The sequence below is a fragment of the Onychostruthus taczanowskii genome, unplaced genomic scaffold, assembly GCF_017590055.1.
Source record: "Onychostruthus taczanowskii isolate IOZ18803 unplaced genomic scaffold, ASM1759005v1 scaffold55, whole genome shotgun sequence".
Taxonomy (NCBI): Eukaryota; Metazoa; Chordata; class Aves; order Passeriformes; family Passeridae; genus Onychostruthus; species Onychostruthus taczanowskii.
In genome coordinates this window covers 4409832-4423487 of record NW_024503124.1, presented here as the reverse complement: position 1 = coordinate 4423487, position 13656 = coordinate 4409832, and the positions used below count along the sequence as shown (strand labels likewise).

The window sequence follows — 13656 nt, the reverse complement described above, 5'->3', positions numbered from 1 at the left end:
CTCTTGTGCAGATGCTGAGCTTTAAGGGGTAAGAAACCCATGAGTGCTGCTGAACTCTGAAGCAGAGTTTAACTGAGAAGGAGCTGCTCCCTGCCTCAGCAGCTCAGATCTTGCCTGTAGCTTTGGTAGAAGACTCTGGTGTGATCTGTGTCCAGACAAATGGAGAGCTGAGTTCCAGCTCCTCTCTCTAAAGCCAGGGGTTACAGTGCAGGACAGACAAGCTTCCCAGCTATTGCTGTCACCTCTGCTAGCAGAGGATTGGTCCAACATGTCCGAGTTAAATTCCTGCCTGCGGCAGATGCGCATTCTGTAGGTGAAATACCCCAAGGAACTTTTATTCCTTGCAGTTTGGCCCATTTGGTTTTGCTTGCAAAGGCAATGCAGACTCAGTGCTGTTTGCTTTTCCAGCGAGCGCATCAGCATGCGCCAGTCCAAGGTGGACAAGCTCTACGCGGGCCTGAAGGACCTTGCAGAGGAGAGGAGGGGCAAGCTGGACGAGAGGCACCGGCTTTTCCAGCTCAACCGCGAGGTGGATGACCTGGAGCAGTGGATTGCCGAGAGGGAGGTGGTGGCGGGGTCCCACGAGCTGGGCCAGGACTACGAGCACGTCACGGTGAGTCCTTGGAGAGGCCTCTGGGGCTGCTCACAGGGGGTGGCTTGGCTCACTCAGCGCTCTCTAACCACAGTGCTGCATGAGGCTCTTTCTGTGCCTTCCAGATGTTGCAGGAGCGGTTCCGGGAGTTCGCCCGGGACACCGGGAACATCGGGCAGGAGCGGGTGGACACTGTCAACCACATGGCTGATGAGCTCATCAACTCCGGCCACTCGGACGCTGCCACGATCGCCGAGTGGAAGGACGGACTCAATGAGGCCTGGGCGGATCTCCTGGAGCTCATTGACACGAGAACACAAATCCTTGCAGCCTCTTATGAACTGCACAAATTTTACCATGATGCCAAGGAGATCTTAGGACGTATCCAAGACAAACATAAGAAACTGCCCGAGGAGCTTGGTAGAGACCAAAACACAGTGGAAACACTACAGAGAATGCACACGACGTTTGAGCACGATATCCAGGCCCTGGGCACCCAGGTGTGTGGCAGGTGAACTGTGGGTGTGGGAACCTGAGCTGCAGAGTTGGCTGCTGCCCTTGGCCCCTCTGTGGCTGGGAGACAGAGTGCTGCCAGCTGCTTCCCACCTGTAGTGCAGTGGGAATGGCCTCACCTGCATCCTTTTCTTATCTGTCTGGCTGCTGCTCTGTCACTGCATTGGGGTGACTATCTAAAGCAGCAATCTGTAAGTACACGGGCTTCTGAACATGTTGGCAGTTGTTGGATGTCATTCTGCTTCCTGTCCTTGGTTGAAGAAGAAATGAGAAAGGCAGAGAGCTTCTGTGTTGATTTAGAGTACAAAATATGAAGGAATGTATAAGCCTGGCTGGCTTTTTGATGTTTGGTTTTATTTTGGTTGGTCAGTTTAGTTTTTTTTTGTTTTTAAAAACACCAAAAAGCCCAAATCAAACCCTTTGTACCAGGCACTGTTTATTTTTCCTTTCTGAGAGGCAAAGACCTACCCAGAGGCTTTCTGTCTTGGTTATGAACCTGGGCATTCTGAATTAAATATGGCCTTTCTTGGTGTGTCCCTAGAGCAAAAGAGATTTTAAAGCCACAGTTCAGGCTAAAATTTTTAAAAGCATCCAAACTTGATCTAATTCTGAATTTTTGAAGCTAAGATATGCCAAGTAGAAGGTGGCAGCTGCTCATACAGCACAGGGGGGATTCTAAACATTCAGCTGCCACAAGGAGAATTTGGGAAGGGAACAAGTTGCTTAAGGAATGGAGGAATTACAACTGACTGTATTTATCTCAGTAGATCAGGAAAGAGCTTTTATGGCCCAGGCCAGCCAATTCTCTGTTATGTTGCAGTTTACACTAAAACAAAGGAGATAGAAAAAGCATTTGATTTTCCAGGTGTTTTACTTTCAGAAGCTGTAGATTTTATACAGAAAATGGGAGACATTCACAAAACATTAATCCCAGTCTCTCAAAAATGTAATTATAATCAAGACCTAAGTGAAAGAATATGTAATCACAGCACAGAGCTGTGGGCAAGGCACTTAGGATAATTTCTGGGTGAAACAGCCAGAGCACCAAGGTGGATCATTTTGAGAGAGGCATGGTCTCTGTGCCTGTAGGTAGAAGGCTGTTGATTTGATGTTAAAAAATATTAATTCTTAGACAAAAGCTAATGGAATGTTTCCTGGCTTGCAAAATATTGAAAGCAATCAGGAATTAGCAATTGCAATCCCAAGACAGTGTTTGAAAGGGAAAGATTTCTAATAGTAGAAGGTTCTTAACATTTCCACATTTTCTTCTCTTTGAAATCATTGTCTACATTTTTGAAAAATGACCTCTGTCAGATGCATTAGTGGTTTGGATACCGAGTTCTCAGGTGCTTTTGCTTCTTGTGTGAGAGGAAGGGAATTAGATTATGAAAATGGTCTCTGTTTGCCCTGACATGTAACTGGCACTTGCTTTTGACACTGTGTCTGGCAGCGGGTTCAGGCAGTGGCAAATCTTTGCTATTTTGGGGGTCCCTTGGCCCTACAGTGTTCTCTGAGGGATAATACTGGCTCACTAACAGCACAGACCTTTCTAGTGTGAACAGACCAAATCCATTTGCAGTGACTTTAGAAAGCCTCTCAAGTGATGAATTAGCAGATAAGTGTCCCTGTAGCTGTGACTCAGGAGTCACAAACCCGCTGATGGCTTTGTCTCTCCCAACCTGCTGCAGGTGCGACAGCTGCAGGAGGATGCAGCGCGCCTCCAGGCTGCCTACGCCGGGGACAAGGCTGATGACATCCAGAAGAGGGAAAACGAGGTCCTAGAGGCATGGAAGGCACTGCTGGATGCCTGTGAGGGCCGCAGGGTGAGGCTGGTGGACACAGGAGACAAATTCCGCTTCTTCAGCATGGTTCGGGATCTCATGCTCTGGATGGAAGATGTTATCCGGCAGATAGAAGCCCAGGAAAAGCCAAGGTAATGCAAGGCATCCCTTCTCCATCTGAAGATAAGGCTGCAGGTCACCTGAGGAACATCTGTGGGGCTCAGTATCACTGAGAGTGGCTTTCAGAGCCTGCTGCTGCAGCAACTTGCTCATGTGGGTGGCTGCTGGAATAATTGCCATGGAAAATTGTACCCAGAGAGATCTGGTCTCACACCGGGGTTATTTGATCTCTGATTCAGGCCAGAATGGTGCTGTTCCTTGGGAAAGGCTTCCTGAACTACAAAGACAATCTAGGAATCAATTTTTTCCCTATGGAGTTGTGGGTCAATTTTAAAAATGTAGCTGCTGTTGAATCAGAAATCCGTGTTTCTGGTCATTTTAGGGATGTTTCATCTGTGGAACTGCTCATGAACAATCACCAGGGGATCAAAGCAGAAATTGATGCCCGAAATGACAGCTTCACTACGTGCATTGAGCTTGGCAAGTCTCTACTGGCCAGGAAACATTATGCATCTGAGGAGGTACCGTGCTCCCTGCATACAGCCATGGGCTCCTGGGGGTTCTTTACAAGGGAGAAACCTGCCCTGTGTCACCCACAGGGGAATAATGACAAGTGTCACCTTAGGGACTAGTGCACTCATGTGCTGTTGGGACATCAGGGTATAAATTCACTCTGGCAATTCATGGTGGGTAACAGAGGTGACATCAGGATTTAAAGTGTTATTTTCAGCCCAGAAAATGCAAAGTTGCTGCATTCCATTCTGCAGAGAATAGCTCTGGGATAGAAGGGTGTCTTCCTTGAGCAAGGGCAGAGGCAGCTGTGAGACAGCCTGAACTTCCTGCAGGGAAAATGGAATGCTGTGGAGAGGCCTGCTAGGGGAATGAGCAGGAAAATGTTTGTTGTATAGGGACTAAATTCAAGGAATGTTAAGAGAACCACATCCAACTGCTGAAAGCCTTGATTTATTTTCTGAGGTGTCTAGGCCACAGGATAGAGGCTCAGACCTTTCTTCTCCTGCCTCCCTTTGGGGAAGGGAGGGTAACCAAACATTGTGAGGCACTTCCCTCTCAGGAAGGGGAGAGCTTCTGCAACTGTCCTGAACAGCATTATTATTATTATTTTGCATTATTCACTGGAAAAGGGTAGAAGATTCAGTGCCTGATTGCACTATTTACATTTGTTTGCCCATTACACCCTTTTATCAAATACCCCATGTGCAGTAGCTTTTAACAGACACTGAATGCTTATGCAAATGTGATATTTTAATGGAAATGTCACATTTATTTATACTTGGAAGAGAAAAACAGCTGTTGTTTGCACGGTGAAGTCACTTCCTGAGGAATTTGTGCAGTGTCTGTCAGTGCAGGGTTGGGGGGAACTGCTGCCTCTGCTGCTTTTGTAACAGCCCTGCTCTCTGCTCTCCATCCAGATCAAGGAAAAGCTCCTGCAGCTGACAGAAAAGAGAAAAGAAATGATTGACAAATGGGAAGACAGATGGGAGTGGCTGAGACTGAGTAAGGACACCCTTGGATTTCTTTTGGGCTGGGCCTTATCTAACTTTCTTCATTGTGCCTTCTGAGCGTTGAAAAAAACCTGCAGCTTCTGGCTTTTCTGTTACAGTGCTTGGAAGTGTGTTTGTGCTGGAATAGCTGCAAGGTTCACACCTGTTTGTTGTTAAATAATGAATTTGAAACCAAGAAACCCTCACCAAAGGTCTTGCTCTATGTGATCAAATTTGGAGCTCGGTGCAGTAGCTCCACTGTATTTGCAGGTGTCACATTCCAATTTCTATGCTGAAATTAGTAAGTTACAGCAGATTAGAACAAAAAACCACACTAAATTTGCAAAATGAAACTTGCATTTTTCCTAAAGCAAAGCCAATAGGAGAAATGTCAGTCTTTTCAGTGACCAGTTTCACTGAACTTAGCTAAGGGGAGCACTTAGCCAGGTGCCTGTACTTTGTTCCCTGAGCTGGGTTTGGTAAATCCCAAAGCTGCCTGACGACTCCACGATGCTCTTCTTTGTGACATTAATGGCACTGACACCTGTGCCCTCTCTGCTCAGTTTTGGAGGTGCACCAGTTCTCCAGAGATGCAAGCGTGGCTGAGGCCTGGCTGCTGGGACAGGAGCCCTACCTGTCCAGCCGTGAAATAGGGCAGAGCGTTGATGAGGTGGAGAAATTAATCAAGCGGCACGAAGCGTTTGAGAAATCCGCAGCTACCTGGGACGAGAGGTTTGCAGCGCTGGAGAGACTGACCACGGTGAGTGTCTGAACCTGCCTGGCCATTCCTGGTGCTGTGGAACAACTCCCAGCATCACCAACTTCATCTCCATCTTTTGGTCGTTTGTTGATCATGCTCAGCCAGTGACACAGAGCCTGAAGTTTCCTATTTCCAGCCATACTAAAAACCCTCTTTGGTTAATTTGAACTCAACAATCTGGAGGGAAAAAGCCTAAATGATAAATGACCTTAAGAGTCAGCAGGAGCTGTCTCAAGCCTGGGTGTGATGACCCAGAAGAAAATTTCACTTTGCTCCAGCCCTCTGCTGTACTGGTTGTCCAGTTATTTTTGGTTAAAGATGACAGTGCTGGGAAGGGGGCAGTGACAGTGATTTTTGTTGTGTTGTGACTGCTCCAGTGCAAGGCTCTATTGTCCTCTAGGAAGACACAATGAGCAAAAAAAAAAACCCAAACCCCAATTTGAACACAACTGCAGTGTCAGTCATTAATGCTTGGAGAGCATTTCACCATATTTGGAGAACAATTTGGCTTTAGACACTAAGTTGAAGTGGCCTGGGTTTTCACACACAGTGTCACAGCTGCAGACAAAAGGAACTGGAGTTTCTCAGCATCTTCACAAATCAGGCTGGCTTTATGGAGATGGGTAATTTCAGGGATTCAGACAGGAAACATTTTATTTCTGTGTTTGGCAAGCAGACAAGAAGATGTCACTTTTGGATATTTTAATAACTTGGGCTGTTTTCTTGTTTGTCTGGGTTTTGTTCTAATAGAATGAGTTGGAAAATAGACATGGCCAGTGGAGAGCTGCTGTCAGAGGGTCTGATGCTGATGCCCTCCCTGACAAATTCAGTGCCACAAATGCTTTTAAAGCCTGATGCCTTCCAATTTTATCACCATTCACTTTAATTTCAGTAATGTTTCAGAAAAACATATAGAGTTGTTGCTAGTTTCTAGAACACCCCACAAAAAATGAGCAGTGTTTTGAAATAAAAAATGTTCCCTCTCCCAGCTGGAACTGCTGGAAGTGCGTCGGCAGCAAGAGGAGGAGGAGCGGAAGAGGCAGCCGCCCACTCCGGAGCCCAAGGTTGCAGAGGATGGAGACTCCCAGCAGCAATGGTGAGCTGGACTCTGCACTTCCCCTGGGGAGCCCTTGGGCTGAAAATGTGCTGTAAGAGGAGAGGAGGTTGTATGGGTTTGTAACATGACCCTTGTTAGAAGGCTTGGTGGTTCATGGGCACAGGACCTCTCCCAAACCCCTGAATTCTGTGCCAAGTTCCCATTTTCTTCGGGTTGTCACTGCTGAGGCATCCCTGGCCCAAAAGTGGGAATGCTGCTTTTGTCCCCTGGGCCATGAATTGCAGTTTCTGAATCAACTTGCCTTTTCTCTTTGATGAGCATCATTTACAGATTTTAAGCCATTTATGAAATTGCTTATGTGATAGAGAAGGTTTATTTGTAAAGTAACTGTCAGTAAAGTCAGGTTAAATCTCACTTCACTCTGGATTTATTCAGTCGGGTCTGAGGATTTTAGGAACATGCTTGGATTTCTTAAATTAATATTCTGTAAGAAAATATCATTTTGTTGAACAAGGTGGGTCACTTCCAAGAATCTTACGCAATTTCTTTTCTTCTTCCTCTCTCCAACAGGGATGGAACAAAAGGAGAACAAGTTTCCCAAAACGGTTTGCCCTCAGACCAGGAATCTCCACGGGTTAGTTACCGCTCCCAAACCTACCAAAACTACAAAAACTTTATTAGCAGACGGACAGCCAATGACCGCTCGTGGTCTGGACTGTGACCCACAGAATCACTTGCAGCAACAGAAACCTTTTTTCAGTATGGTTTACTGGTACTGGTTTAATCTTTTGGCTTCAGATTTCCCTGCTGCTTTTCTCTTCCTTCCCATCAGTTGACTTTTATTTAATTAGCAGCCCCTTGGACATATATTTGCTTCACTTTGATCTTTGTTTATTTGAATCTCCCCACTGACACTCAGTTGCTTTAAGGTGACACATTTATTTCATGTTATTTACTGTGAGTTTTTCATGTCGCTAATAGTATTAAGATTTTCCAGCGAAAGCGTCCTTTAAATGAGTAATTGAGATGTAATGAGATTACATCCTAATGAAGAAGAGCACTAGGACCTGACAGGTATGACGCATCGAGTTATACTAACAGGTCTCAGCACGGCAACTTTATTAAATCAGCTGCATTAGCAAGAGTTATGTACCAGGCCAAAGATAATCCACATGAGTGAGCTGGGCAGGAAGGGCTGGGAGGGGGGGGAGTGTGACTGTGGACAAATAAAAGCCTTAAGGTTAGTTTGTATAACATTCCATGCAGAATGGACTCATTGACTGCAGAGACAAATAAACGTGAAATAAACCATTCAAAACCAGTATCTAGATTTATCTGGGAGTTTAGTCCTCATGCAGAGCTGTGATCTTGCTGTGTTGGGGCTCCATTTGGCCTCAGTCCTGTCCAGCTGGTACTTCAGCAATTTTATTTCTGGCCACCAGAGAGGCAGGGGTGTAAATGAGAGTAGAGTGTAACCCCTTGGGGAGAGGATATGATGCTTTCCTTTAAAAACTAAATAAAATACACTAAGATCCCAGCTCTTTATTTTACATAGGTGCAGGCTGAATGCTCCATGCCTTACTCGCTCCTTCTTGACAAGGGGTGTCCCAGTGGAGTCAGGATGCATGCCAAGAATCCTCACATGCAGCCATGACAATGCCAGTAAATGTCCCTGGAGTTAATGCAATGCAGGAGCTGAATCTGGCTCCCCTCCCCACCCCCTTCCTGCAGAGCCTCCTTGTTTCAGTTATTGCTTTGAGTGAAAGGACACTTCTCTTTGTTGCTGAGCCTGGCCCTCTGGGGTCACATTCAGTGCAGGAAAGGCTCCTGGCAGGCTGGGATCTGTGGATATCAGGGCTCTTACAGTGCTGCAGAGCAAACACGAGTCCCAGCCGAGGGCTCTGGCAGGAAATGCCTTTCAGCACAAGTTTGGCTTTAAGAAGCCCATCCTAGTTAGGTCTGAGTCTGCACACACACTCTGCCAATGCTCCCCAGTACACAGCAGTTCCTTTCTCTTTCTGGAAATAAGACCTTTTGGTTCTTCTTTAGTATTCAGCCCTGAAGTGAGCTTATTGCACATTCTAATGCTTGTAAATTCTCTACAGTTGTGGCAGGGAATGTGAGGTGCACATCCCAGATAACCATCTTGTTGGTTAGCACAGCCTTACACATCACCTGTTTGCTTCTTTTGAAATTTTATTTTATTGCCATGCTACATGATGCATTTCCATGTTCATCTTTGCCATCTGCACTTCAGTCTTCCATGAGAACTTCCGAGCTCAGTTTGTTGAGTCCTGTGTTGCAATACCTTGGGTGTACAGAGCTGTGTCAGTGAGGCACAAGATGTGCTGCTGTTGGTCAGAATTTTGGTTTCTGACAACTGGCTGAGCAGTGCAGCTGGATTGTTCTGTGTGGGCTGAGCTTGTGAACTGAGAGCGGTGATTGAAAGGATGTGCTTCAGTAACTGTACTTTTGTCTTTCCACTTCATGATGCATGTTTTGTTCTTTTGTTTTTGTTTTTTTTTCTTTTGTCAGGATAACAACATATAGCTTCTTAATGCTTTTAAAAATTCCATTTATGGGGATGCTCTGGTGGCTGCCCTGTGCCTTGAAAGTGTGTCAGTTCCCAGGGCAGGGTAGCTGTAGCTTCAGACTCCACCATCTGCAGAGCCTTCACATGTGTTTTGGTGAAAAAAGTAGTCTGTAGAAGGAATTTATAGAGATAGATTTTTAAAATTTGTATTAGTACACACATAAAAATTCCACTTTTATGACAATGAAGAAAAAGTAAGTCATTGATTAAGGTCATCATTTCAGGCACTAGAAGAATAGGATTTTGCCTATATTTTGCTGCCGTTGGGTCTGGCCAAAGACATTAGGAAGGTCCTTTTGAGAGAACAGCCTAGAGGTTGGCATCTCTTTGCATCTGCACCAGGCAAATCATCTGATTCTTCATCTGTGGGGCAGAGCCTTGAGTCGATGAACTGAGCAGATGTTGCTTCAAGCACTGCGAAACCCAAAGGGGCTCCTGTGTCATTGTCACCACCTGTCTTGTTGCATGTCCCAGTCCTGCTTTAAAGATTTCCAGAGTAGCCTGTAGCCACTAAAGCACTTCCAACTAACCCCTCAGGCCCCACTGAGAGAACTGTATCATGTACACGAGACCTGTTGTGTTGTAACAGGAGTTTGCTGTTGCTGTTTGTCCTCCGTGGCGTTGTCTCCGCATGCCCCACGCATGTTTCCATTAAAGTGTGTTCAGCTCCTGTTTTTTCTCCGTTTTCATGACACATCCTTCGCTGAGCCGTTCATGATTTATTTTGCTTGTTTTCTGTTAATTGTAGATAACACGTGAAAGGAAATAAAACCTGAAAGAGCATCAGAAAAGCTTTTCATAGCCCTTTTACAACCGGTAGAATTTGACATAGAAGGTGCAGGTCTGATGGTGTAATAAAGTTGGCAGTTACTTTTCAAAGCCACGGGGTTGCAGCACTGAACTCCATATTATTTCCTATAAAATATGTTGAGCAGCTGTGCAGTGGCTGCTGGTTTGAAACTGGTCTGGTTTACCTCAGATTAGAGGTTCTAGGTACCCCCAAGGCAGTCCTGTTTTCACATCTGGCTGGTACTGCTCCAGCAAATGCACTGCTTTCTGTGTCAGTGCAGGGGCCAGGTATTTCTGGGGAGTTTATTTAAGTTGTGGAGATGAGTTCCTGTGGGTTGTGTGATTCCTCAGTGCTGGTAAGAGGTGTCAGGTCCCCCAGACAGGGCTCCAGCCAGCAGCAAAGCAGAGTTTGAGGTTCAGGAGCTGCAGTGGACAGAAAGGTGTGCAAATGGCTCTCCTTGTTCTTGAAGGGATCTGTTGGCTGTGGGTGGTTGACACGGGTGATGAATGGTGACTCAGGGGTTGTTCATTCCATTACCTGTGTTCTGGCAGTGTTTGGATAAACTTCAGCCTCATCTATTTACCCTCTCCCCCACTTTAATGCAACATTTCTGTTATATTTTGAGATTTGGGTACAAGTAGTGAGGGTTGATGGCTTCGATTGATCCTAATTGTGAAGGAGCAGTGTAAGGCTATGTGTCTTTAGGGACAGGGTAAACCAGATCTGACTGAAGTGCAATGTGAGCTGTGATTCTCTCTCTGTTTAAGGGCATAGTGTCTGTACTCTGGAGGTTTAGATTGCTAAAGGCAGTTAACCAATCCTTCCCATGGTCAGAGCAAGCTGACACTCAGATCATTATAGGCCAGTGGTGAGGTTCAAGGTGTGAGGCACAATAATGGATACTGGGCAGGTGTAAGAAGTTCTAGCAAATGGTGGCAAAATTGAGTTTGTTGCATAATAATTTGGCTGCTTTTGATTTGTCCAGGCCATGTGCAGAAGTAGGAATGTCTAATTATTGTGCCATTCACAAAAACCTGCTTGTCTGCATAAAACCAGTCCAGAATGTTTGTAATCTACTAGAGCATTAGCAGCACTGAGCTTTAGTAACTTGCTAATAATAATCCTACACACTGGTTGTGTAACTCCTGAGCTGCTACCAACGGCTCTACACGTCAAAGTAATGGTACAAGAAAAAAAAAAAAAACTGGGACCAAGCTGCATTTCAAAAGCTTATAGCCATTAGGATTCCAATTTAAATGATTTTTGGATGAATGGCTCCTGAAGACGTCGCCAGCTTGACCAGTGAGAGCTGCTGGAAACACGGCTGCTCTCTAGGCTATCGATCCCAGTGCACCAGGCAACGCGACCAACAAAGCAAGTGATGGGCAAGGCCTTGGTTCTGTCTTTGTTTGGGGGTAAATAGCTGTGTGATGCTGTGTGACTGTGGTGGTTTTCAGTTCCTTTAACCAAAATCCAATCCACCTAATAACGCCAGTCTGAACCAGACCTCGATCAATTGACACGTGACCTCATTCCCCTTGTCTTTACGATCCAATATCCTAACTGGGATGGTGGAGATGCATGGTGTAATCTTTCTAATTTCTGCATGTTTTGATTTTGTTGTGTCACTAGGGGAACTGGGGAAAGCGGGAAAGGAGCTTTTACAGAAACAAATCAATTGCACACATTTTTGTAAATGCTCCTGGGCGATTGTGACATCTTTCTCTGCTGACTCATAGTTAATACCTTTTATGGACCTTTAATGCCCCAGTAATGCCATAAATGTACTTAAGGTGGCTGATGTGTATAACTTCTACTGTTCCTCTAGGTTTGCAGAAAGTGTGATTGTTACTGTTCCAAACATTTGAGTACTTAGCAACGGAATTAAATGCTCTCATTCTAGGAATAACAATATATAAAAGAATTGACCAGCAGAGCAAAGCACAGTAAAATTCACACTGATGTTCAGCTGCTTTTATTTTCCCATCTCTCCACCTATAAAATGGGTACTAATCCATTCCTACCTCCTAATTTCCTTGGCCTCCTGTGTCTTCATGGAGTGCGAGAAAGAACTTACTGGCCTGTGTCATTGTCCAGGCAAAGTTTATACACAGCCACGTTGTGCAGGGAGACAGATTAACTGCAGAATGCCTCAGTGCTGGGAGCTTTCTGGCTGAACGTGTTTTCCACTGTTCCTAGGTGGCAGAAACTGCAGAAACCAACGAAATGGTCAACGGAGCTGCAGAACAGAGGACGAGTTCCAAAGAGTCCAGCCCCATTCCTTCCCCGACGTCAGACCGCAAAGCCAAGAGCGGCGTTCAGGCCCAGACTGCTGCAACCCTCCCAGCCAAAACGCAGGAGATCCCCTCAGCCCAGATGGAGGGCTTCTTGCACCGCAAGCACGAGTGGGAGACACACAGCAAGAAAGCCTCCAGCAGGTACAGTGCCCGATGTGCAACACGGGCAGGGCGGCCCGGGGCTCTGCCCAAGAAGGCACACAACCATCTCCAGCCTTCTTTCAGCTCCCAGAGACCTCCCAGGCTCCTGTTGCTGTAGGGGTGGGGCTGCAGGGCTGAACAGCGCATGTGAGGAGCTGCAGTCTGAAGATAGTTGGTACAAAAGGCAGCGTTAGCCACATTTGTCAGGTGGGAAACTGAGGCAGAGAGATACCACGAATTTCCCACTCCACATGATGGATTTGTGTCAGTAGTGGGATTTGATTCCAGATCTCTCAAGTTGTATGTTACCACAAGAAAAGAAAACCACGTAGGTGTGAGACTAGAAATGTTCATATTCTTCTGACATTTTCTATTTGCACATTACCACTTTCCACCTACTCTGTAATCTGCTCAGCATGAACAGAGGACGATTGGTGTACCATAGTCAATTCCATTCCTAAGGAATGTCCTGCAAGTCTCAAACAGGCAGAACTTTGAGATTTGTCTGTGCTGAAAAAGCTGACTGGGGTCAGCTGAGACAACTCTTGAAACCAGATTTATAACTTGGCTGACAAGGGAAATGTTCATAACAAGTGCTGAGCTGCAGCAACATCTGTGGGATTTGGTAGGAGCCAAAGCACTTGGCAGAGCTGAGATCTCAAATGAGTACAGCAGTACCAGGATTTTTGTGCCACTGGAGTTCTTCACACCAGACAGCACCTTTGAGGCAGTGACAGCCACCAGTACCAGTGTCTGGGTATTCCTCTTTCCAGTAATTGCTAATTTTCACCGTTCTATTAGAGAACGAGGTGGATGATGCCACTAAGAGTATTTGTGTCAATCAAGGATTTCACACACAGTCCGTTCCATTCCATTCATCATTTTGCAGCACAGTGAGAATTCCTTCTACAACAGAGCACTGCCATTAAAAGGTCAATCATTTTCTGTCTCAAGAATGCAAAATACCCATTCTGCCAAACAGTCCTCCCACTGTGAGGACAGGCTGATGTGCTGTCACAGGGAGCTCTGGGAATCTCAGATCCCTTTGGCTTTTGTCTGGAAACTGTGCTTCCATGAAAGAATTCCTTGTCTGCAGTTCATGGGACAGCATAGGCTGTATTCACATCCTCACACAACCAATCTCCATTATCTTACAGAAGTAATGGTGTTTGGTTTTTCCAGTTCTGCAGGTGAGAGCATTGGATTTGTAACTGCTCTTGTTGTTTCCCATGTCTCAAAGGTCATGGCATAACGTGTACTGTGTCATAAACAACCAAGAGATGGGCTTCTACAAGGACTCAAAAGCTGCTGCTTCTGGCATCCCTTACCACAACGAGATCCCTGTCAGTTTGAAGGACGCAGTCTGCGAAGTAGCAGTCGATTACAAAAAGAAGAAGCATGTGTTCAAGCTCAGGTAAACCTGGGGCAGTGCTGTGCCCCTGGGGAAAGCCATGGTGGGTGTGTTCACTGGGAAACCCAGCCCAGGAGCTGACCATGAATGTTAACTGCA

General features: G+C 45.9%; 1 protein-coding gene across 5 annotated transcripts in view; it reads left to right on the top strand.

Moving 5' to 3' along the window:
- SPTBN1 (spectrin beta, non-erythrocytic 1) overlaps positions 1-13656 on the top strand; it is a 115174-nt gene that overhangs the window by 99117 nt on the left and 2401 nt on the right. For all 5 annotated transcript variants that reach the window (XM_041417216.1, XM_041417220.1, XM_041417217.1 and 2 more), the window contains exons 25-34: positions 409-613; positions 718-1092; positions 2794-3038; positions 3389-3527; positions 4437-4521; positions 5072-5268; positions 6258-6364; positions 6896-6959; positions 11908-12146; positions 13387-13560. In XM_041417216.1, coding sequence (XP_041273150.1) covers positions 409-613; positions 718-1092; positions 2794-3038; positions 3389-3527; positions 4437-4521; positions 5072-5268; positions 6258-6364; positions 6896-6959; positions 11908-12146; positions 13387-13560 — 1830 coding nt within the window. The remainder of the gene's footprint in view (positions 1-408; positions 614-717; positions 1093-2793; positions 3039-3388; positions 3528-4436; positions 4522-5071; positions 5269-6257; positions 6365-6895; positions 6960-11907; positions 12147-13386; positions 13561-13656) is intronic.